General features: G+C 42.7%; 1 protein-coding gene across 1 annotated transcript in view; it reads right to left on the bottom strand.

Moving 5' to 3' along the window:
* Positions 1-3,785: 3,785 nt before the first annotated feature.
* The window catches only part of LOC139411862 (atrial natriuretic peptide receptor 3-like), a 45,896-nt gene continuing 22,457 nt past the window's right edge, over positions 3,786-27,224 (bottom strand). The window contains exons 4-8 of the mRNA XM_071158608.1: positions 9,476-9,611; positions 8,287-8,381; positions 6,108-6,228; positions 4,751-4,835; positions 3,786-4,132 (exon numbers count right to left, since the gene is read on the bottom strand). Coding sequence (XP_071014709.1) covers positions 4,021-4,132; positions 4,751-4,835; positions 6,108-6,228; positions 8,287-8,381; positions 9,476-9,611 — 549 coding nt within the window. The 3' untranslated portion in view covers positions 3,786-4,020. The remainder of the gene's footprint in view (positions 4,133-4,750; positions 4,836-6,107; positions 6,229-8,286; positions 8,382-9,475; positions 9,612-27,224) is intronic.

Below are 27,224 nucleotides of genomic sequence, written 5' to 3'. Positions count from 1 at the left end.
TAATGGTTGTGATAGGAGAACTGAGGATGGATCAACAACATTGTAGTTACTCCACAATACTAACCTAAATGACAGTGACAAGAAGGAAGCCTGTACAGAATACAAATGTTCCAAAACATGCATCCTGTTTGCAATAAGGCACTAAAGGAAAACTGCTAAAAAATGTGGCAAAGAAATTAACTTTACGTCCTGAACACAAAGTGTTATGTTTGGGGCAAATCCAATACAACACATCACTGAGTACCCCTCTTCATATTTCAAGCATGGTGATGGCTGCATCACGTTATGGGTGTGCTTGTCATCAGCATTTCGGATACAAGCAAATGGAATAGAGCTAAGCACAGGCAAAATCCTGGAGGAAAATCTGTTTTAGTCTGATTTCCAATAGACACAGAGACTATTTCAGCAGGTCAATAAACTAAAACACAAGGCCAAATCTACACTGGAGTTGCTTACCAAGATGACATTGAATGTTCCTGAGTGGCCTAGTTACAGTTTTGACTTAAATCAGCTTAAATGGCTGCTTAGCAATGATCAACCAACTTGACAGAGGTTGAAGAATTAAAAAGAATAATGTGCAAATATTGTAATATTCAGGTGTGCAAAGCTCTTACAGACTTACCCAGAAAGACTCACATCTGTAATCGCTGGCAAAGGCTTTTTTATTTAAATAGTCAAGTCAGTTAAGAACAACTTATTTTCGTTGACGGCCTAGGAACAGTGGGCGACAGATTTCTACCTTGTCAGCTCGGGGATTCGATCTTGCAACTCTTCTGGTTATTAGTCCAACGCTCTAACCACTAGGCTACCTGCTGCCCCAAAGGTGATTTGCTGCCAAAGGTGATTCTAACATGTATTGACCCAGGGTTGTGAATACTTATGTATATTAGATTTTTTATTTTATTTGCAACAAATTTGCAAACAAAGCTACAAACAAGTTTTCACTTTGTCTTTATGAGGTATCGTGTGTAGATGGGTGAGAAACCAATCTCAATTGAATCCATTTGAATTCAGGCTGTAACACAACACAATGTGTAATAAGTCAAGGTACTATCTGGAAGTTTCCCTAACCATGAAACTGCACAGTTTCTTCATATCAGAAATGTTCTTAACTATATGTTTTATGTTGTGTTTCTATTATTACTTACAATGGGCCTCAGGATGGTATCTCTGTGCATTCAAATTGCCGTCGGTAAAATAACATGCCATCGTTGTCCGTAGCTCATACCATAACCCCACCGCCACCATGGGGCACTCTGTTCACAACGTTGACGTCAACAAACCGCTCCCCCACATGACGCAATACACGTGGTCTGCGGTTGTGAGGCCGGTTGGAAGTTCAGCCAAATTCTCTGAAACGACATTGGAGGCGGCTTATGGTTGAGAAATGAACGTTAAATTCTCTGGCAACAGCTCTGGTGGACATTCCTGCAGTCAGCATGCCAATTGCACGTTCCCTCAAAACTTGAGACATCTGTGGTATTGTGTTGTGTGAAAATACACATTTTACAGTGGCATTTTATTGTCCCCATCACAAGGTGCACCTGTGTAATGATCATGCTGTTTAATCAGCTTCTTGATATGCCACACCTGTCAGGTGGATGGATAATTTTGACAAAGGAGAAATGCTCCCTAACAGGGATGTAAAAATGTGTGCACAACATTTTAGAGAAATAAGCTTTTTGTGCATATGAAGAATTCAGCTCAAGAAACATGGGACCAACACTTTACATGTTGTGTTTATATTTTGTGCACAGTATCAGTCAAAATGTTGGACACACCTACTCATTCAAGGGTTTTTCTATATTTTTTACAACTTTCTACATTTTAGAATAATAGTGAAGACATAAACTATGAAACAACACATGTGGAATCGCGTAGTAACCAGAAAAGTGTGAAACAAATCAAAAAATATTTGAGATTCTTCAAAGTAGCCACCCTTTTGCCTTGATGACAGCTTTGCACACTGTTGGTATTTTCTCAACCAGCTTCATGAGGTAGTCACCTGGAATGCATTTTAATTAACACGTGTGCCGTGCTAAAAGTTAATTTGTGGAATTTATTTTCTTTAGCGGCTTTGAGACGATCAGTTGTGTTGTGACAAGGTAGGGGTGGCATACAGAAGATAGCCATATTTGGTAAAAGACAAAGTCCATATTATGGCAAGAACAGCTCAAATAAGCAAAGAGAAACTACAGTCCATCATTACTTTAAGACATGAAGGTCAGTCAATACGGAAAATGTGAAGAACTTTGAAAGTTTCTTCAAGTTCAGTCGCAAAAACCATCAAGCGCTATGATGAAACTGGCTCTCGTGAGGACCGCCACAGGAAAGGAAGACCCAGAGTTACCTCTGCTGCAGAGGATATGTTCATTAGAGTTACCAGCCTCAGAAATTGCAGTCAAAATAAATGCTTCACAGAGTTCAAGTAACAGACACATCTCAACATCAACTGATCAGAGGAGACTGCGTGAATCAGGCCTTCATTGTAGCGGGTGCGTAATTGGCAGCAGAGAAGTCAGGCGCAGGAGAGCAGAACTGGGTGATAACCGGAGATTTATTAAGCAAAACCAACGGCATCCAGAACAACAAGATAAATGGGCACAAAAATAACCCGTCGCGCTCTCACGGGGAACGTGCACAAGCACTACAATAAACAATCCCACACAAAGACATAAGGGGGAACAGAGGGTTAAATATACAACAAGTAATTGAGGGAATTGAAACCAGGTGTGAGGAAAAAGAAGACAAAACAAATGGAAAATGAAAAGTGGATTGATGATGGCTAGAAGACCGACGACGCCGAGCGCTGACCGAACAAGGATAGGACCCGACTTCGGCGGAAGTTGTGACATTCATGGTCGAATATCTGCAAAGAAACCACTTCTAGAGGACACCAATAAAAAGAACAGACTTACTTGGGCCAAGAAACAAGTGAACGGATGATCTCCGCATGTGTGGTTCCCACCGTGAAGCATGGAGTAGGAGGTGTTATGGTGTGGGGGTGCTTTTCTCGTGACACTGTCAGTGATTTATTTAGAATTTAAGGCACACTTAACCAGCATGGCTACCACAGCATTCTGTAGTGACACGCCATCCCATCTGGTTTGTGATTAGTGGGACTATCATTTGTTTTTCCACAGGACAATGACCCAACACACCTTCAGGCTGTATAAGGGCCATTTGACCAAGAAGAAGAGAGACGGAGTGCTGCATCAGATGACCTGGCCTCCACAATCACCCGACCTCAACCCAATTGAGATGGTTTGGGATGAGTTGGACCGCAGAGTGAAGGAAAAGCAGCCAACATGTGCTCAGGATATGTGGGAACTCGCATGCTGGAAAAGATTTCCAGGTGAAGTTGGTTGAGAGAAGAGTGTGCAAAGCTGTCATCAAGGCAAAGGGTGGATACTTTGAAGAATCTCAAATATAAAATATATTTAGATTTGTTTAACAATTTTTTGTTTACTTCATGATCCCATATGTGTTATATCATAGTTTTGATGTCTTCACTGTTATTCTAGTTACCTCTGATCTGACCAAAACCAGTCCTCTCAGGTTTGACTAAAACACAGCAGGGTGGAGAGCAAATGCTTTTTTCTGACAAACAGGCCAAAACCTTTTCAAAGTCTCATGACACCATTATCTGAATACATTCACACCCACGATCCTGTACATTAACAACTACGCAGTGTTATACTACTAAGGTCTTGATAATTACTAAAAGCAATTTGCACAGACTATAAATGCTTCCGTGCTGGCCCTCTTAAGGGGAGAATACACACCTATATCCTTCTACAGAGACGAGATGCAAGTGGTGCTTTGTGACGGCTAACTTTCCTGAGAAAAATGAAATTCCAAAACGTTAAAACACCAAAAAATTAAAAACACAAAACAATGACATGATGTCTTTCTTTAAATAGCATGAGTACTCTGACAGCAGTCGAGTCTTTGGTCACATTCCCATGATGCTTCGCTGGAACGGAAACGTCAGGAGCCACAGACGAACTCAGTGATGCTCTACGCCGCCGAGAAGGTAGATCTGACAGAATCTTCTCGTAACTGACGGTGTTTCCCGATGTCATGTTCCTCCCTGGCGGCGCGTCTCTCAATTGTTATAGTGTAGTTCTTCCTGTTAGGAACAACAACAAAAAAGCTTTGAGTTCACATTCATTACAATTGTATTTAGACCAGGCAAGTAATGTATGTTTACTGTGATGCTTAATGTACAGATGTCATGTCTGTATTCCTATAGCTGTCATGTCTGTATTCCCCCTATAGATGTCATGTCTGTATTCCTATAGATGTCATGTCTGTTAGGAACAACAACAAAAAAGCTTTGAGTTCACATTCATTACAATTGTATTTAGACCAGGCAAGTAATGTATGTTTACTGTGATGCTTAATGTACAGATGTCATGTCTGTATTCCTATAGATATAATGTCTGTATTCCCCCTATAGCTGTCATGTCTGTATTCCCCCTATAGCCTGTCATGTCTGTATTCCCCCTATAGATGTCATGTCTGTATTCCCCCTATAGATGTCATGTCTGTATTCCCCCTATAGATGTCATGTCTGTATTCCCCCTATAGATGTCATGTCTGTATTCCCCCTATAGCTGTCAGTCATTATGCTTTTCCTGTAGATCAGTGCTGTCTTTGAGGTTAAAATGAAGCTCGAATCCAGTTGAAATGTGCCAAACACCACTGAACGTAACTTTCAGTTTAAGTGGTTGAAATTCTGTTTTACCTGATGAAGTAGAAGGCTATGAGCAGTGCAGTCCCCAGCAGAGCTCCCACTATGATCCCAGTAACAGCAGATACTCCTAGTCCACCTGCTCGGAGAGGAAGACGGAGGCTATTAGTTAGGCTAACGACACCTCTGCTACACACCCGTGTTACACTATATTTTTTAACTTGATTGTCTAGAGTGCCAGATAGGTGGGGTGTGCAGGTATTCAGCCCTTCGGGGACTACCTCAGACAAGCTCATCGTGTGGAGGATGATTTCAAATGTATATCGAAAACCGGATGCATGCTAGAGCTGAATACCTGCATGCTAGAGCTGAATACCTGCATGCTAGAGCTGAATACCTGCATGCTAGAGCTGAATACCTGCATGCTAGAGCTGAATACCTGCATGCTAGAGCTGAATACCTGCATGCTAGAGCTGAATACCTGCATGCTAGAGCTGAATACCTGCATGCTAGAGCTGAATACCTGCATGCTAGAGCTGAATACCTGCATGCTAGAGCTGAATACCTGCAGGCTTGAGCTGAATACCTGCAGGCTAGAGCTGAATACCTGCATGCTAGAGCTGAATACCTGCAGGCTTGAGCTGAATACCTGCAGGTTTCCTTTATTAGCTCTAAAGTATTGTAGAGCTCCTGCATCTAAATATATACAGTACTGTCGAGTCTCATGTCAAGCACTGAACCCCTACATTAAACATCTGAGACAAAACTTGGGGTGTTTCAATCTCATGGTTTGATGTGTGGAGACAGAGACAGAAGCTGTGGAGATAATTTACATGATGTGTCAGACAGGTCTGTGTTTGTTGGTGGAGACAGAGAGAACAGGACAGGTCTGTTTGTTAGTGGAGACAGAGAGAACAGGACAGGTCTGTTTGTTAGTGGAGACAGAGAGAACAGGACAGGTCTGTTTGTTAGTGGAGACAGAGACAACAGGACAGGTCTGTTTGTTAGTGGAGACAGAGAGAACAGGACAGGTATGTTTGTTAGTGGAGACAGAGACAACAGGACAGGTCTGTTTGTTAGTTGAGACAGAGACAACAGGACAGGTCTGTTTGTTAGTGGAGACAGAGAGAACAGGACAGGTCTGTTTGTTAGTGGAGACAGAGACAACAGGACAGGTCTGTTTGTTAGTGGAGACAGAGAGAGCAGAACAGGTCTGTTTGTTGGTGATTGTAGTGGTGGAGACATACACAATAATTTGTGTCTTATTAGTTTAAGCACACTGTGTTTTTGTCTATTTTTGTGACTAAGATGAAGGTCAGATCAAATTTTATGACCAATTTATGCAGAAATCCCGGTAATTCCAAAAGGTTCACATAGTTTTTCTTGTCCCTGTATATTAGAGATAATTTACATGATTTGTCTGGCAGGTCTGTGTGGTGCACTCTGTGCCGTCCTTTCAGTGTGAAGAGTTCAGGGTTGAACACCGGAAGCATCTGGAAACTCTCGTTCACACCAAAGTAGTTACACACCGTCTGAAAACACAAAGAGGTTAGCTACAGACCTCTGAAACAAGGACAGTCAATCTCATACTCTTAGTATTTTCCTGCTGGCTGCAACTCAAAAAAAGGTCCATAAATATAAAGATCATTAAGATCATATTACAGAATCAGTAACAATAAACACAGCACGCAAAGAAACTGAAAGAAGTGATCCCATCCCAGTCCCCCAGCATCCCATCCCATTCCCCCAACGTCCCATCCCATTCCCCCCAGGGTCCCATCCCATTCCCCCAACGTCCCATCCCATTCTTCCAACGCCCCATCCCATTCCCCCAACGTCCCATCCCAGTCCCCCAATCCCAGTCCCCCAACCCCCCCATTCCCCCAGCGTCCCATCCCATTCCCCCAACATACCATCCCATTCCCCCAGCGTCTCATCCCAGTCCCCCAATGTCCCATCCCAGTCCCCCAACCCCTCATCCCATTTCCCCCAACCCCTCATCCCATTTCCCCCAACCCCTCATCCCATTTCCCCCAACCCCTCATCCCATTTCCCCCAACCCCTCATCCCATTTCCCCCAACCCCTCATCCCATTCCCCCCAACCCCTCATCCCATTCCCCCAACGCCCCATCCCATTCCCCCATCCCAAGGTCATATTTTTCCATATTCTGTTCCAATTAGGCTTCTACTGCAGTGGGCTAAATCAGGGTCACACAGAGTTCTTTAACCTTCTACTGCAGTGGACTAAATCAGGGTCACACAGAGTTCTTTAGCCTTCTACTGCAGTGGGCTAAATCAGGGTCACACAGTGTTTCTTGGTAGTCTTAAACAAATCACCTTATACACCCCACACACATGGTTCTGGGCTTAACAAAAAGAAGACGCCTGCACTATGTCAGATATAGAGTTGAAATATATTACATTTTGAGTTTGCATCCCAATAGTATACTTTATATACGTCACAGAAGACTGAAATATAACACACCTGTTCGACATAGAAACACTGGCAAGTTTTTGGGGAAATTATCTTTATTACCTATGAAATTATGAAAAACATGAATAACATTCCACTCGCTTTTGAGCATTGATTCCAGGAAAAGTGCTACAGGGTTTCTCAGGTTCACTTAGATCTGTAACCATACTTTTTTAATGGCTAGCTCAGAATATGAGCATTCCAAAAGGTGTTTATATACTATGGAGATCAGTCCTTTCGGAAGCCCAGATCATTTATTTATAAATTCCATCATTAGATGGTTCGGTAGTTGGCTTTCCCAAGGGACTCCAGAGGCCAGCATTGCTGACCTAAGTTGGAAATCTAGAAAAAAAAGGAGTTGCCTGGTCATGTGTATTTCAAATCTAAATGTAATATCTTGGAATTTATTTCAAACCATTACTATCTATGACATGGATAGGGTACGGATTACACATTTGGAACATAGGGGGATGCAAAAGACGGCCCTCGCGATTGCCAAGCATTATTGTGAAATATTGGAGTATTTGCATACCAATTTGATTCCCAGTTACATTGTTTTTCAATGTACAGTCCTTTATGAAGAGAATTTATAAGGGGGCATTTGACAAGACAAATGGCAGTATATGGTTTAAACCCGTCGGATCACTGGGGAGGCAGGAGGTTACAGGATTAGGTTGAAGTTATCTGTTCTTACATCATAGGTATTGGGTCGGTTTGCTTTTTAGATTATTATTATTAATACAATCACATAGACAGGTGGGACCTGATCCTAGATTACCACTCCTACTGAGAGACTCTTCATGACCTAATCCTAGATTAACACTCCTACTGAGAGACTCTTCATGACCTGATCCTAGATTACCACTCCTACTGAGAGACTCTTCATGACCTGATCCTAGATTAACACTCCTACTGAGAGACTCTTCATGACCTGATCCTAGATCACCACTCCTACTGAGAGACTCTTCATGACCTGATCCTAGATCACCACTCCTACTGAGACTCTTTCTGACCTGATCCTAGATCACCACTCCTTCTCTGGGATGCTCTATGAATGACGGCCCTGATCAAGAGCCATGCAGGAGGTTCAGGATTAGGTTGAGGCCCTGTTCTTACCTCATAGGTGCCTGCCTCGGTGTTGGTCATGCTCATCACAGAGAAGTCTCCGTATCTGTCCCCGTTGAAGTCCATAGACACCTGACCTGCGATGCCTGCCCAGCGACCAGAGGACCAGCGGCATGCAAAGAATGGCAGAATTAATTAGCTACAAGAGCCCAACATTCCAAGGAAAACAGAGAACAGAGAGCGGAGTGGAGAAATTCCAGCACCGGCCAATATAACAGGAAATCCCATCTCTCCTCCCGCCGTTTGTGTTGGCAGGCCCTAGTAGAATTGTAATTTCATCCCTCCGCCTGTGTTCCCAAATGTTTGGCATTTAAAAAATATTATTTCTATTAACAAGAAAATATGACCCTGTTCTTGACAATTCCTACTGACGAAAACATTGTTATTTAAGAGCTGGCAATGTGGCGGTTTGGCCTCTTAACCGGTTTGTCCAGTGGACATGTGCTCTGCGACTGCAATCGAATCATTGCCGATGAAAGGCAACACTGTAGTCAGTGTTGCCTCTGACTCATCCCCCTCCAATTAGACAACACATTAATTGTAGTTTAGCTTTCATATTCTGTTGTCTTGAGGAGATATTCTGGTGCTGCAATCCTACACACATTCTGCAAAGGAAATCTGGGGGATTTCAACAGTTTTCTGGTTAACAGGTCTGGGGATATGACTTTTTGGTTAACAGGTCTGGAGAGACAGAATGCTGCACTAGCTGCTCACTCTACTCTATATTACACTGAGACAGAATCCCTGTGTAAGGAATAGGGTGCCATTGGGACACGTATCTCACTGTGTAAGGAATAGGGTGCCATTGGGACACGTATATCACTGTGTAAGGAATAGGGTGACATTGGGACACGTATCTCACTGTGTAAGGAATAGGGTGACATTGGGACATGTACCTCCCTGTGTAAGGAATAGGGTGCCATTGGGACACGTACCTCACTGTGTAAGGAATAGGGTGACATTGGGACACGTATCTCACCGTGTAAGGAATAGGGTGCCATTGGGACAGTAGCCATTGGGACACGTATCTCACTGTTTAAGGAATAGGGTGCCATTGGGACACGTATCTCACTGTGTAAGGAATAGGGTGACATTGGGACACGTATCTCACTGTGTAAGGAATAGGGTGCCGTTGGGACATAGGTTTAATAATGAGCAGAGGGTGTTTTGTTTTTTTTACCTTCAAATGTTCTGTTCCACATGCGATAGGTGATCTCTGCTCCGTCCTTCTTGGTGAGGCCGTTCCTGATGGCTTCGTGCAGCGCCAGGGCGTACAGCAGCAATGCATCATGGAACCCTTCCACAAACATGTTGATCTGGAGGGGGAGACAACAGACAGGAATATTAGAATCACAATAATACATGAAGATAGGGATGAAACTAATGAATGAATGACAGATTCATCACTTAAAAAAAGGAACCAAAAACAGATAGTCCTTTCATACTGTTACTACATAAACAAGGTGTTGTCTTGCAGTGGGTCTCTGGCCTTCAAATACTTTAGAGTGATTAATGAGAAGAAAACATTGGACCCAGATGCAAAAGTCTGTTAGATGGATCCGTTCCTCTTTACTCAGGTTGTCAAGGCAACTGCCAACAACTAATTTGGCAATTTATTGAAGGGAGGGAGGGAGGGGGGGGGATGATGGGAGGAAGGAGAGCTGATAACAGAGGATGGTAGGGTAAGGTACAGAAGAGGTCGTCCCCGCCCCAGTCTGGTGATGGCAGGGGAAACACTGAATTCCAATGCATACGTAACATCTCAGAATGATGATTCAAATCAAATCAAACTTTATTTGTCACGTGCGCCGAATACAACAGGTGTAGTAGACCTTATGTCACAACCCACTAGGAGTGGTGGGTTGGAATCAGGCGCAGAGAGCAGGGTTCATCGTGATTTATTTTCCGACCAAAAAACGGTCACGCCAACATACAGGGCGCATAGAACAGACCAGCCCAAACACAGGACCAAACAGTCTGGAGAATACACACATGAAAACCACATCCAACAGAGTAACAAAAAACAATCCCGCACAAAACTACTACATATAGGGAAGCTAATTAAACTAAAATACACACAGGTGAAACTAATAAGACAAAACCAACAGACAAACGAAAAAAGGATCGGTGGTGGCTAGTAGGACTGTGACGATGACCGCCGAGCACCGCCCGGACAGGCAGGGGAGCCAACTTCGGCGGAAGTCGTGACACCTTACTGTGAAATGCTGACTTACAAGCCCTTAAACCAACAGCGCAGTTGAGTTAAGAAAATATTTACCAAATAAAGGTTTAAAAAATAATTAAAAGTAACACAATAACAAGGCTATATAGAGGGGGTATAGGTTAGTAATGTCTAGTATCATAGAGTTGTATGATCTTCTACGTCATTAACAAAGTAACACTGAATATTTCAGCCTGATTTGTGTTTTGTGTTTGTGGAAACAAAATGCCCACTGCTTACCATATCAGTCATGAAACACCACAGAAAATCACAGCCATAATTTTATTTTCACTGGCAATTTACAACCTAAGTACTAGAAAAATAATGAGTTTCTCCGCATACACAGTCTCTTACTAAACAAACAATTTGGTCTATGTTTGTTTTCACAAAAAAAAAAAAAAAAGATGTTGAAATGTTTCCCATTCCACTTAGACACAGTGCGTCATTGTGTGTGATTACCCATCTCATAGCGTGATCCTGTAGAAGACCTGTATGCTGCGTTCTAATGGGGCACAACAACATGCTCTACCTCGTTCTACGTGGTCTCCTCTAAGCCAGATGATTCATGGAGGAACCAAGGTTCATCTCACCTCCATTTTCCAACACAGTAATCAGTTTTCTAAAACAATGTTCTCTTTAATCAACTGTAACTATGTGTCTTTACTTCCTTTCAGTAATATATATATATATATATATATTACTATATACTATATATAATATATATATTTTTTTTTCCCACCTTTATTTAACCAGGTAGGCCAGTTGAGAACAAGTTCTCATTTACAACTGCAACCTGGCCAAGATAAAGCAAAGCAGTGCGACACAAACAACAACACAGTTGTTACACATAAACAAAAGTACAGTCAATAACACAATAGAAAGAAAAATATAAAGATCGATGTACAGTGTAGAAGACTAGGGAGGTAGGCAATAAATAGGCCCTAGAGGTGAAAATAATTACAACTTAGCATTAATACTGGAGTGATAGATGTGCAGATAATGATGTGCAAGTAGAGATACTGGGGTGCAAAGGAGCAAGAGTATAAATAACAATATGGGGATGAGGTAGATGGATTGGCTATTTACAGATTGGCTGTGTACAGGTACAGTGATCGGTAAGCTGCTCAGATAGCTGATGCTTAAAGTTAGAGAGGGAGGTATGGGTCTCCAGCTTCAGAGATTTTTGCCATTTTTGTTCCAGTCATTGGCAGCAGAGAACTGGAAGGAAAGGCGGCCAAAGGAGGTGTTGGCTTTGGGGATGACCAGTGCAATATACCTGCTGGAGCGTGTGCTACGGGTGGGTGTTGCTATGGTGACCAGTGAGCTGAGATAAGGCGGGCTTTACCTAGCATAGACATATAGATGACCTGGAACCAGTGGGTTTGGCGACAGATATGTAGTGAGGGCCAGCCAATGAGAGCATACAGGTCGTACTATATGTGGCTTGGGTGACAAAACGGATGGCACTGTGATAGACTACGTCCAGTTTGAGTGTTAGGGGCTATTTTGTGAATGACATCGCCAAAGTCAAGGATCGGTAGGATAGTCAGTTTTACGAGGGTATGTTAGGCAGCATGAGTGAAGGATGCTTTGTTGCGAAATAGGAAGCCGATTCTAGATTTAATTTTGGATTGGAGATGCTTAATGTGAGTCTGGAAGGAGTGTTTACAGTCTAACCAGACACCTAGGTATTTGTATTTTCTAAGTCAGAACCGTCCAGAGTAGTGATGCTAGTCGGGCGGGAGGGTGCAGGCAGCAATTGGTTGAAGAACATGCACTTAGTTTTACTAGCAATTAAAAGCAGTTGGAGGCCTCGGAAGGAGAGTTGTATGGCGCTGAAGCTCATTGGTAGGTTTGTTAGCACAGTGTCCATTGAAGGGCCAGATGTATGCAGAATGTGCCATCAGCGTAGAGGTGGATCAGAGAGTCACCAGCCGCAAGAGTGACATCATTGATATATAGAGAGAAAAGAGTCAGGCCAAGAATTGAACCCTATGGCACCCCCCCAATAGAGACTGCCAGAGGTCCAGACAACAGGCCCTCCAATTTGACACACTGAACTCTATCTGACAAGTAGTTGGTGAATCAGACGAGGAAGCCAAGGCTGCTGAGTCTGCCGATAAGAATGCGGTGATTGACCAAGTTGAAAGCCTTGGCCAGGTCGATGAAGACGGCTGCACAGTACTGTCTTTAATCAATGGCGGTTATGATATCATTTAGTACCTTGAGCGTGGCTGAGGTGCACCCAAAACCAGCTCGGAAACCAGATTGCATAGTGGAGAAGGTATGGTGGGATTCGAAATGTTTGGTGATCTGTTTGTTAACTTTTAGAAAGGCAGGGCAGGATGGATATAGGTCTATAACAGCTTGGGTCTAGAGTGTCTCCCCCTTTGAAGAGGGGGATGACCGCGGCAGCTTTACAATCTTTGGGGATCTCAGACGATACAGAAGAGCGGTTGAATAGGCTAGTAATAGGGGTTGCAACAATTTCGGTGGATCATTTTAGAAAGAGAGGGTCCAGATTGTCTAGTCCAGCTGATTTTTAGGGGTCCAGATTTTGCAGCTCTTTCAGAACATCAGCTATCTGGATTTGGGTGAAGGAGAAGTGTAGGGGGGGGGCATGTTGCTGCAGGGGGTGCTGAGGTGTTGGCCGTGGTAGGGGTAGCCAGGTGGAAAGCAAGGGGAGCCGTAGAAAAATGCTTATTGAAATGATCTATTATAGTAGATTTTTCAATGGTGACAGTGTTTCCTAGCCTCAGTGCAGTGGGCAGCTGGGAGGAGGTGCTCTTATTCTCCATGGACTTTACAGTGTCCCAGCTGGGAGGAGATGCTCTTGTTCTCCATGGACTTTCCAAAACTTTTGGGAATTTGTGCTACAGGAAGCAAATGTCTAGCCTTAGATTTCCTAACTGAATGAGTACATTGGTTCCTGACTTCCCTGAAATGTTGCATATTGCTGGGCTATTCGATGCTAATGCAGAAAGCCACAGGATGTTTTTGTGCTGGTCGAGGGCAGTCAAGTCTAGAGTGAACCAAGGGCTGTATCTGCTCATGCCCCATTCAACATTTTTGAATGGGGCATGCTCATTTAAGATGGTGAGGAAAGCACTTTTAAAGAACAACCAGGCATCCTCTACTGACGGGATGAGCTCAATGTCCTTCCAGGATAACCGGGCCAGGTCGATTAGAAAGGACTGCACGCAGAAGTGTTTCGAGCCCAGGCTCTGTCGCAGCCAGCCGCAACCGGGAGGCACATTTGGCCTAGCGTCGTTCGGGTTAGGGAGGGGTTGGCCGGTAGGGATATCCTTGTCTCATCACACACTAGCGACTCCTGTGGCGGGCCAGGCGCAGTGCAAGCTGACCAGGTCACTAGGTGTACGGTGTTTCCTCCGACACATTGGTGCGGCTGGCTTCCAGGTTGGATGCGCGCTGTGTTAAGAAGCAGTTGGGTTGGGTTGGGTTGTGTTTCGGAGGATGGATGGCTCTCGACCTTTGCCTCTCCCGAGTCCATGCGGGAGTTGTACCGATGATACAAGACAGTAACTACCAGCAATTGGATACCACGAAATTGGGGAGAAAAAGGGGGTGTAAAAAAAAAAGAAAAAAATAGAAGTGTTTTAGGGAGCGTTTGACAGTGATGAGGGGTGGTCGTTTGACCGCGGACCCATAGCGGATACAGACAAGGCAGTGATCGCTGAGATCCTGGTTGAAGACAGCAGAGGTGTATTTAGAGGGCAAGTTGGTCAGGATGATATCTATGAGGGTGCCCATGTTTACGGATTTGGGGTTGTACCTAGTAGGTTCCTTGATAATTGTGTGAGATTGAGGGCATCTAGCTTAGATTGTAGGGCGGCCGGGATGTTAATCAAGTCCCAGTTTAGGTCACCTAACAATATAAACTCTGAAGATATTCACATACAGTATGGTGTCCAGGGCACAGCTGGGGGGTGAGGGGGGTCTTTAACAAGCGGCAACGGTGAGAGACATGTTTCTGGAAAGGTGGATTTTTAAAAGTAGAAGCTCTAATTGTTTGGGCACAGACCTGGATAGTATGACAGAACTCTGCAGTTCTATCTTGTTAGTAAATTATATTAAATTATATTATTATGGATGTAAATTTCAGGATTTTTGGTGGCCTTCCTAAGTCAGGATTCACACACGGACATCAGGGTTGACGGAGTGTGCTAAAGCAGTGAATAAAACAAACTTAGGGAGGAGGCTTCTAATGTTAACATGAAACCAATGCTTTTACGGTTACAGAAGTTATCAAATGAGAGCGCCAGGGGAATGGGAGTGATGTTGGGGGCTGCAGGGCCTGGGTTAACCTCTACATCACCAGAGGAAAAAAGGAGGAATAGGATAAGGGTAAGGCTAAAGGCTAAAAGAACTGGTCGTCTAGTGTGTTCGGAACAGAGAGAAAAGGGAGCAGATTTCTGGGCGCAGAAGAATAGATTCAAGGCATATTGTACAGACAAGGGTATGGTAGGATGTGAGTACAGTGCAGGTAAACCTAGGCATTGAGTGACGATGAGAGAGGTTTTGTCTCTAGAGACATCATTTAGAGCAGGTGAGGTCACCGCACGTGTGGGAGGTGAAACAAAAGGTATATATATACACAATATACCTAGCTAAGGTATATTGAGCAGGGCTGGAGGCTCTACAGTGAAATAAGATAATCATCACTAACCAAATCAGCAATAGTCAAGGCATATTGACGAGAGTATTGTTCAGTTCGTAGATTTGAGATTAAAAATACAAAAAATACAGACGAAGAAAAAACTGTAAAAACACGTATATACATGAAGAAAATCAACCAAACATGGATGAAGGTGCCTTTCAGGAATGATACAGATCAACCAAATATGGATGAAGGTGCCTTTCAGGAATGATAAAGATCAACCAAACATGGATGAAGGTGCCTTTCAGGAATGATAAAGATCAACCAAACATGGATGAAGGTGCCTTTCAGGAATGATACAGATCAACCAAACATGGATGAAGGTGCCTTTCAGGAATGATAAAGATCAACCAAACATGGATGAAGGTGCCTTTCAGGAATGATACAGATCAACCAAATATGGATGAAGGTGCCTTTCAGGAATGATAAAGATCAACCAAACATGGATGAAGGTGCCTTTCAGGAATGATACAGATCAACCAAATATGGATGAAGGTGCCTTTCAGGAATGATAAAGATCAACCAAATATGGATGAAGGTGCCTTTCAGGAATGATAAAGATCAACCAAACATGGATGAAGGTGCCTTTCAGGAATGATAAAGATCAACCAAACATGGATGAAGGTGCCTCCTACTCAATCCCCTTCACAAGACAATTATCTGTGTGCTGCAGATGACAAACACTAATAGTTGATACCGTAAGAGCTGTGGATTCTGTTAGACTGACACCCTAAGAGCTGTGGACATTGTTAGACTGGCACTAATAGTCGATACCCCCTAAGAGCTGTGGATACTGTTAGACTGACACCCTAAGAGCTGGGGATACTGTTAGACTGGCACTAATAGTTGATACCCTAAGAGCTGTGGATCCTGTTAGACTGGCACTAATAGTTGATACCCTAAGAGCTGTGGATACTGTTAGACTGACACCCTAAGAGCTGTGGATCCTGTTAGACTGGCACTAATAGTTGATACCCTAAGAGCTGTGGATCCTGTTAGACTGACACTAATAGTTGATACCCCCTAAAAGCTGTGGATACTGTTAGACTGACACTAATAATTGATACCCTAAGAGCTGTGGATCCTGTTAGACGGACACTAATAGTTGCTCCATGTCTTCTCTATATATCTATCCGTTGCCCAATTTAAACAGGAAGTCATCTGTGCACTGCGGAGGACTGCTGCTCAGGGCGAACTCAGTACTAGCTGAGGTGATGTCTGTGTATTGCAGCGGCGAGGATCAGGCTGATATAGCTAATAATTCTTTATTTTTTATTATTATTATTATTTTTTTTACAATATATAATTTATTTTTTTGGAACTCAAGCTGCGGCCCATTCCTGGCAGGGGAAGTTGTCAAGAAAACAATACATGCTTTTTTTTTGGGAGGGGGGGGGACCACCAAAGCGGTTTGGTCTAGAAGGGATACAGCTTTTGTCAAAATTGACTTTTCGTAGCAGATTTGGTGAACTTACGCAGTAGGTTAGGACAACAAATGTAGCAGGTTAGGAGAATTAGGTTAAGATTAGGAGAAGGATTAGGGTTAGCTAAAAATGCCCCAAAATATATATTTTTCACGTCAAAATTGGTCATAAGCTGACCCACGAGGCTGATACTATGCACAGAGGGCTGTGGTTTCATATCTCAGAGTGCGTTTGCTTTCTCAACGCTGACAACACAAGCAGTTGACGTACTTTCCCCCGTTCCAAATATATGGTTCAATTGTTTCAATAAAGGAAAGGGAATTACACAGTTCCAAAAATACCCACACACAGAGCTAAGATTTATCAGAGAATATTTTTGCAGAACAAAAATGCTGACCTGATCTATTCTGAAGAAATTATATAGGAGCCAAGGTTTCAGACTACAGTACATGACACCCTGCTTCCCTGCTTAACAATGAGCTCCTTTAAAACCCATGTATGTTACAGAAGTTATATAAGTAGGTACAGCGGATTGTAAGCAGAATACACACTGTTACGCAGTACATAGTACTGCTGTAGGGCCTGTTACATAGTACTGCTGTTACATAGTACTGCTGTAGGACCTGTGACATAGTACTGCTGTTACATAGTACTGTTGTAGGACCTGTTACATAGTCCTGCTGTAGGAGATGTTACATAGTACTGCTGTAGGAACTGTTACATAGTACATAGTACTGTTGTAGGACCTGTTACATAGTCCTGCTGTAGGAGATGTTACATAGTACTGCTGTAGGAACTATTACATAGTACTGCTGTTACATAGTACTGCTGTAGGACCTGTTACATAGTACTGCTGTAGGAACTATTACATAGTACTGCTGTAGGAACTATTACATAGTACTGCTGTTACATAGTACTGCTGTAGGAACTGTTACATAGTACTGCTGTAGGAACTATTACATAGTACTGCTGTAGGAACTATTACATAGTACTGCTGTTACATAGTACTGCTGTAGGACCTGTTACATAGTACTGCTGTAGGAACTATTACATAGTACTGCTGTTACATAGTATTGCCTTGTCTTGTCTTGAGGATATTCTGATCCTGCAGCCGTTGAACCAGAAGAGACGGTTGAATTAGTTGAAAATGTGAACGACCATAAGACTTCACAGCACAAACACTTTTGGGACGAGGCTAGAGTCAAATGGCAACTGGTCAGTATAATGGGACAACTGAACAGTAAAGTGTTTTATATGCCGTTGAGGCAATGCAGGTCTGGTCTGTTGGTGGCAACCTCTACCGACCGTTATCTCTCCCAACAGGACAGTGTGGATGGTGATATCTGCTGGGAACAAGGAGCCTGGAGAGCGACTGAAATAGTTATCTTCCTCCCACAGAAGGTCGAGCCGCAGCCTTCCCCTGTCCTCCAGTCTGGAGTTCCAAATAGCACTCTATTCTCTACATAGTGAAATACGTTTGACCAGAGTTTTATGTGTCCTGGTCCAAAGTAGTGCTCTGCAAAGGAGATACTTGGAGTGACACAGGAGTGACCCTACTGCACAGCCCAATCTGACAGGGCACAGAGAAACAGAGACTGGGGCCTTTGTCTAGTTGCTCTGCACTGAATAACTGGGCCAGAATGTAGTGTGTGATAGTGAGAATGGCTGGGTGGGTTCGCTGGTTAGTTATCTTGACCACAATACAACATCTCTGGAACACACATACTGGACCAATCAGCTTCCTACCCGAGATGGTCATATTCTGCAAACAGAGTTTGTGTTGTGTAGCCTCAGTTGTATAGTCAGTCTGTTAATGAGTTTCTGTTGTATATTCAGTCTGTTAACGAGGTTCTGTTGTATAGTCAGTCTGTAACCTGTTATGGCTGGGGGCAGTATTGAGTAGCTTGGATGAATAAGGTGCCCAGAGTAAACTGCTACTCAGGCCCAGTTGCTAATATATGCATATTATTAGTAGATTTGGATAGAAAACACTGAAGTTTCTAAAAACTATTTGAATGATGTCTGTGAGCATAACAGAACTCATATGGCAGGCAAAAACCTGAGAAAAAAATCCAACCAGGAAGTGAGAAATCTGATGTTTGTAGTTTTTCAAGTCATTGCCTTTCGAATATACAGTGTCATATTGCACTTCCTAAGGCTTCCGCTAGATGTCAACAGTCTGTAGAACCTTGTTTGATGCTTCTACTGTGAAGGAGGGGGGAATGGGAGCTGAATGAGTCAGAGGTCTGTGAGAGTGGCATGAGCTGATCACGTGCGCTCACGTGAGAGTTAGCTTGCGTTCCATTGCATTTCTACTGAAAAAAGAATTGTCCGGTTGGAACATTATTGAAGATTTATGATAAAAACATCCTAAAGATTGATTCTATACTTTGTTTGACATGTTACTACGAACTGTAATATGACTTTTCCTCTGAGCTTTCTCCTGGACTTGCCCACACATCGTGAGTTTGGATTGTGAACTAAACGTGCAAACAAAAAGGAGGTATTTGGACATAAATTATGGACTTTATCAAACAAATCAAACATTTATTGTGGAACTGAGATTCCTGGGAGTGCATTCTGATGAAGATCATCAAAGGTAAGGGAATATTTATAATGTATTTCTGGCTTCTGTTGACTCCACAACATGGCGGATCTGTATGGCTTGTTTTGTTGTCTGAGCGCAGTACTCATTATTGCATGGTGTGCATTTTCGGTAAAGCTTCTTTGAAATCTGACACAACGGTTGCATTAAGGAGAAGTTTATCTAAAGTTCTATGCATAACACTTGTATTTTCATCAACATTTATGATGAGTATTTCTGTAAATTGATGTGGCTCTCTGAAAAATTACCGGATGTTTTGGAACTACTGAACATAACGCACCTGTAAACTCAGATTTTTGTATATAAATATGAACTTTATCGAACAAAACATACATGTATTGTGTAACATGAAGTCCTATGAGTGTCATCTGATGAAGATCATCAAAAGGTTAGTGATAAATTCTCTCTCTATTTCTGCTTTTTGTGACTGGAAAAATGTGTTTTTCTGTGACTAGGTACTGACCTAACATAATCGTTTGGTGTGCTTTCGTCGTAAAGCCTTTTTGAAATCGGACACAGTGGTGGGATTAACAACACGTTTATCTTTAAAATGGTGTAAAATACTTCTATGTTTGAGGAATTTTAATTATGGGATTTCTGTTGTTTTGAATTTGGCGCCCTGCACTTTCACTGGCTGTTGTCATATCGATCCCGTTAGCGGGATCTAAGCCATAAGAAGAGGTTGTCATATTTATTACCCCCAGCGGACTAGCCATGGTTATTACACAGTTATTACCCCCTGCGGACTAGCCACGGTTATTACCCCCAGCGGACTAGACACGGTTATTACCCCCAGCGGACTAGCCACAGTTATTACCCCCAGCGGACTAGCCACGGTTATTACCCCCAGCGGACTAGCCACGGTTATTACCCCCAGCGGACTAGACACGGTTATTACCCCCAGCGGACTAGCCACAGTCATTACCCCCAGCGGACTAGCCACAGTTACTACCCCCAGTGGACTAGACATGGTTATTACCCCCAGCGGACTAGCCACAGTTACTACCCCCAGTGGACTAGCCACGGTTATTACCCCCAGCGGACTAGCCACAGTTACTACCCCCAGTGGACTAGACATGGTTATTACCCCCAGCGGACTAGACATAGTTATTACAGTTATTACCCCTAGTGGACTAGACACGGTTATTACCCCCAGCAGACTAGACATGGTTATTACACAGTTATTACCACCAGTGGACTAGACACAGTTATTACCCCCAGCAGACTAGACATGGTTATTACAGTTATTACCCCCTTTGGACTAGACATGGTTATTACACAGATATTACCCCCAGCGGACTAGACATGGTTATTACACAGTTATTGCCCCCAGTGGACTAGACATGGTTATTACAGTTATTACCCCCAGCGGACTAGACATGGTTATTACACAGTTATTACCCCCAGTGGACTAGACATGGTTATTACCCCCAGCGGACTAGACATGGTTATTACACAGTTATTACCCCCAGTGGACTAGACATGGTTATTACCCCCAGCAGACTAGACATGGTTATTACAGTTATTACCCCCTTTGGACTAGACATGGTTATTACACAGATATTACCCCCAGCGGACTAGACATGGTTATTACACAGTTATTGCCCCCAGTGGACTAGACATGGTTATTACACAGTTATTACCCCCAGCGGACTAGACATGGTTATTACACAGTTATTACCCCCAGTGGACTAGACATGGTTATTACCCCCAGCGGACTAGACATAGTTATTACAGTTATTACCCCCAGCGGACTAGCCACAGTTACTACCCCCAGTGGACTAGACATGGTTATTACCCCCAGCGGACTAGACATAGTTATTACAGTTATTACCCCTAGTGGACTAGACACGGTTATTACCCCCAGCAGACTAGACATGGTTATTACACAGTTATTACCACCAGTGGACTAGACACAGTTATTACCCCCAGCAGACTAGACATGGTTATTACAGTTATTACCCCCTTTGGACTAGACATGGTTATTACACAGATATTACCCCCAGCGGACTAGACATGGTTATTACACAGTTATTGCCCCCAGTGGACTAGACATGGTTATTACAGTTATTACCCCCAGCGGACTAGACATGGTTATTACACAGTTATTACCCCCAGTGGACTAGACATGGTTATTACCCCCAGCGGACTAGACATGGTTATTACACAGTTATTACCCCCAGTGGACTAGACATGGTTATTACCCCCAGCAGACTAGACATGGTTATTACAGTTATTACCCCCTTTGGACTAGACATGGTTATTACACAGATATTACCCCCAGCGGACTAGACATGGTTATTACACAGTTATTGCCCCCAGTGGACTAGACATGGTTATTACACAGTTATTACCCCCAGCGGACTAGACATGGTTATTACACAGTTATTACCCCCAGTGGACTAGACATGGTTATTACCCCCAGCGGACTAGACATGGTTATTACACAGTTATTACCCCCAGTGGACTAGACATGGTTATTACCCCCAGCGGACTAGACATGGTTATTACCCCCAGCGGACTAGCCACAGTTATTACCCCCAGCGGACTAGCCACAGTCATTACCCCCAGCGGACTAGCCACAGTCATTACCCCCAGCGGACTAGCCACAGTCATTACCCCCAACGGACTAGCCACAGTCATTACCCCCAGCGGACTAGACATGGTTATTACCCCCAGCAGACTAGACATGGTTATTACACAGTTATTACCCCCAGCGGACTAGACATGGTTATTACCCCCAGCGGACTAGACATGGTTATTACACAGTTATTACCTACAGCGGACTAGACATGGTTATTACACAGTTATTACCCCCAGCGGACTAGACACGGTTATTACCCCCAGTGGACTAGCCACGGTTATTACCCCCAGCGGACTAGCCACGGTTATTACCCCCAGTGGACTAGACATGGTTATTACCCCCAGTGGACTAGACATCGTTATTACACAGATATTACCTCCAGTGGACTAGACATGGTTATTACACAGTTATTACCCCCAGTGGACTAGCCACGGTTATTACCCCCAGTGGACTAGACATCGTTATTACACAGATATTACCCCCAGTGGACTAGACATGGTTATTACACAGTTATTACCCCCAGTGGACTAGACATGGTTATTACACAGTTATTACCCCCAGTGGACTAGACATCGTTATTACACAGATATTACCCCCAGTGGACTAGACATGGTTATTACACAGTTATTACCCCCAGTGGACTAGACATGGTTATTACCCCCAGCAGACTAGACATGGTTATTACACAGTTATTACCCCCATCAGACTAGCCCCAGAAGCCAGTATCTATGCATGCAGAGACAAAAGGAAGTCTACATTTATCTGCTGACTAGTGAAGTGTACTGGGATGTAATGTGACTCTACAGGGGGTTTCTTCAAAGAGCTGGTTCCACTCTGTTGGGCCTCAAGACAAGATCATTCACTTATTTATTATTTATCTTCTCCTATTGCCTTATATTGCGTGCTTGGCCATGTCTTGCCTCTTAATAACATTTTCCTTCGTTTAAAAGATGGTTAAATATGAATTACACATAACATTCAAAATAAATCTGGCCTTTTCATAGAATGTTTTTTTGTCTTGTTTGCTAGTTGGTAATGTAGCCCTCTGCGACACGCATATGCAAGCCAGCTATAATGCTATGAAGGAATGGACAAGTGCTATTCGCTTCCTCAGTCCTTTTGCGTAAATCGATCGGCTTGGAGGTAGGATTAAAATCTGCTCTGACAGTCTGTCAGGAATGACAACGTTTCTGTTAATAACTTACCACTGAGGGGGCTGCTTCAAGTACAGACCTGACGCCCTGTCTCTCCCTGACACACGGTAGATATTAGAGAGACCGCACACACACACACACATACATACATACACACACACACACACAATCAACAACACAATAAGGCATGTGTACACACACACACTGATACCTGCATAACCATAACAGCCTGCTGACTGAATAAAGACCATAACAGCCTGCTGCCTGAATAAAGACCATAACAGCCTGCTGCCTGAATAAAGACCATAACAGCCTGCTGCCTGAATAAAGACCATAACAGCCTGCTTCCTGAATAAAGACCATAACAGCCTGCTTCCTGAATAAAGACCATAACAGCCTGCTGCCTGAATAAAGACCATAACAGCCTGCTGCCTGAATAAAGACCATAACAACCTGCTTCCTGAATAAAGACCATAACAGCCTGCTGCCTGAATAAAGACCATAACAGCCTGCGACGAGCGGTTTGCTGATGTCAACGTTGTGAACAGAGTGCCCCATGGTGGCAGTGGGGTTATAGTATGGGCAGGCATAAGCTACGGACAACAAACACAATTGCATTTTATCAATGGCAATTTGAATGCACAGAGATACTAGATCCTAAAGCCCATTGTTGTGCCATTCATCCACCGCCATCACCTCATGTTTCAGCATGATAATACACAGCCCCATGTCACAAGGATATGTACACAATATCTGGAAGCTGAAAATATCCCAGTTTTTCCATGGCCTGCATACTCACCAGACATGTCACCCATTGAGCATGTTTGGGATGCTCTGGATCTACGTCTATGGCAATGTGTTCCAGTTCCCACCAATATCCAGCAACTTCACCCAGCCATTGAAGAGGAGTGGGACACCATTCAACAGGCCACAATCAACAGCCTGCATATCTGTATTCCCAGTCATGTTAAATGCATAGATTAGGACCTAATGAATTCATTTAATTTGACTGATTTCCTTATATGAACTGTAACTTAGTAAAATCTTTTGAAATTGTTGCATTTATATTTTTGTTTATTATAAATAAGAGGATTTAAAAAAAATACAAAATGACAAAGCTGTAAAACATTATTCTAAATATAAACCATAAACATTATTCTAAATATAAACCATCAACTTGAGGGTTTCCAAATGACACATCCTATTACTGTGTCAGTATGTAGTTACACATCCTATTACTGTGTCAGTATGTAGTTACACATCCTATTACTGTGTCAGTATGTAGTTACACATCCTATTACTGTGTCAGTATGTAGTTACACATCCTATTACTGTGTCAGTATGTAGTTACACATCATTTTACTATGTCAGTATGTAGTTACACATCCTATTACTGTGTCAGTATGTAGTTACACATCATTTTACTATGTCAGTATGTAGTTACACATCCTATTACTGTGTCAGTATGTAGTTACACATCCTATTACTATGTCAGTATGTAGTTACACATCCTTTTACTGTCAGTATGTAGTTACACATCATTTTACTATGTCAGTATGTAGTTACACATCCTATTACTGTGTCAGTATGTAGTTACACATCATTTTACTATGTCAGTATGTAGTTACACATCCTATTACTGTGTCAGTATGTAGTTACACATCCTATTACTGTGTCAGTATGTAGTTACACATCCTATTACTGTGTCAGTATGTAGTTACACATCATTTTACTATGTCAGTATTTAGTTACACATCCTATTACTGTGTCAGTATGTAGTTACACATCCTATTACTATGTCAGTATGTAGTTACACATCCTATTACTGTGTCAGTATGTAGTTACACATCCTTTTACTGTCAGTATGCAGTTACACATCCTATTACTGTGTCAGTGTGTAGTTACACATCATTTTACTATGTCAGTATGTAGTTACACATCATTTTACTATGTCAGTATGTAGTTACACATCATTTTACTATGTCAGTATGTAGTTACACATCCTATTACTATGTCAGTATGTAGTTTTGGCGCCAAACTGGTGGCAGTTGTGAAAAAAGTGAAGACCCATAAGAGTTGTAGAGGTAATTGAAAATAATGCCATCGTTCATTAAATGCTTTTTTTCATTAATTAGACTTCTTCCACTTAAACAGAATGGTCTATCTACTAGAAACTCAATATGTAATAAAAACAATATGGACTCAGATATTTTAAAAAAAAATCCTAAATATATAGGAATACTTAAAAAAAAAAAATTTGCACGAAAATTACCAAAGTTAAGATAGATTTTCTGTTAATTGCCAAGATTACTGAGGAATCCGGTAAAGCTAGTAAATTACCGCTTGCTCCACAGCAGATAGGGTGATCTTTCTAAAATATTATTTGATGGATCCAGGGAATAGAACAGGATTTGCTTTAAGTGCTTCTTGCACGACAAGGTCAGGGAGAATGCCCTCTTGTAAACCTTTTACTTGAGCTCTCAGAACAACTCAACAAAACATGGAGAAGTAACATTCAGAGCCGTTGGTCAGGGCTGAATGTGTGTTGGAGCCGTTGGTCAGGGCTGAATGTGTTTGGAGCAGTTGGTCAGGGCTGAATTTGTTTGGAGCTGTTGGTCAGGGCTGAATGTGTTTGGAGCAGTTGGTCAGGGCTGAATTTGTTTGGAGCAGTTGGTCAGGGCTGAATGTGTTTGGAGCAGTTGGTCAGGGCTGAATGTGTTTGGAGCTGTTGGTCAGGGCTGAATGTGTTTGGAGCTGTTGAAAAGCATCAGTCTGTTCTGGACGTTCAGGGTCTGTTCTTGTTTTGATTCCTGACACAAATCAAATGATTCATGCCTGGTCCTTTTACCAACGTACTGTGTGTCACGTTAGTGAAAGTAAAAACAGAGCTTTAACGCAACACACCCACCTACTGGTTGTGATTGGATAGAAATATTGGAGTTATGGTCATCCACTTAAATTCTCTCTGCTCTCGCTCTTCTCTCTCCGCTCTCTCTCTCTCTCCGCTCTCTCTCTCTCTCTCTCTTCGCTCTCTCTCTCTCTCTCCGCTCTCTCCGCTCTCTCTCCGCTCTCTCTCTCCACAAGGGGATGTTTTGGCATTGGAAACATATGTTTACATTGCCAAAGCAAGTATATTTGTCTATATAAAATGTTGTAACGATGTGGAAATAGTTAAAGTACAAAAGGGAAAATAAATAAACAGTTTGTATTTACAATGGTATTTGTTCTTCAACTGGTTGCCCTATTTTTGTGGTAACAGGTCACACATCTTGCTGCTGTGATGGTACACTGATATTTCAGCCAATATATATGTGAGTTTATCAAAATTGATTTTGTTTTCAAATTCTTGTGTGTCTGTGTAAGCTGAGGGAAATATGTTTCTCTAATATGGTCATACATTTGGCAGGAGGTTAGGAAGTGCAGCTCTGTTTCCACCTCATTTTGTGAGCACTGTGCACATAGCCGGTCTTCTCGAGAGCCATGTCTGCCTACGGCAACCTTTCTCAATAGCAAGGCTATGCTCACTGAGTCTGCACGTAGTCAAAGCTTTCCTTTAGTTTGGGTCAGTCACAGTGGTCAAGTATTCTGCCACTGTGTACTCTCGGTTTAGGGACAAATAGCATTCTAGTTTACTCTGTTTTTTTGCGAATTCTTTCCAATGTGTCAAGTAATTATATTTTTGTTTTCTCATGAATTGGTTGGGTCTAATTGTGTTGCTGTCCCTGTGCTCTGTCGGGTCTGTTTGTGACCAGAGCCCCAGGATCAGGCCAGGTGCTGCAGACTGTTCTAGTGCCCTCTCCAATTTGTTGATATATACAGTTGAAGTCGGAAGTTTACATACACCTTAGCCAAATAAATTTAAACTATTTTTTTCACAAATCCTGACATTTAATCCAAGTAAAAATTCCCTGTCTTGGGTCAGTTAGGATCACCACTTTATTTTAAGAATGTGAAATGTCAGAATAATAGTAGAGAATTATTTCTTTCAGCTTTTATTTCTTTCATCACATTCCCAGTGGGTCAGAAGTTTACAGACACTCAATTAGTATTTGGTAGCATTGCCTTTAAAATTGTTTAACTTGGTCAAACGTTTCAGGTAGCCTTCCACAAGCTTCTCACAATAAGTTGGGTGAATTTTGGCCCATTCCTCCTGACAGAGCTGGAGTAACTGAATTAGGTTTGTAGGCCTCCTTGCTCACACACGCTTTTTCAGTTCTGCCCACAAATGTTCTATGGGATTGAGGTCAGGGCTTTGCCATGGCC

Source organism: Oncorhynchus clarkii, chromosome 6, assembly GCF_045791955.1.
Source record: "Oncorhynchus clarkii lewisi isolate Uvic-CL-2024 chromosome 6, UVic_Ocla_1.0, whole genome shotgun sequence".
NCBI classification, from domain to species: domain Eukaryota; kingdom Metazoa; phylum Chordata; class Actinopteri; order Salmoniformes; family Salmonidae; genus Oncorhynchus; species Oncorhynchus clarkii.
The sequence above is the reverse complement of the archived record's forward strand: the minus strand, read 5'-3'. Positions and strand labels throughout refer to the sequence as shown.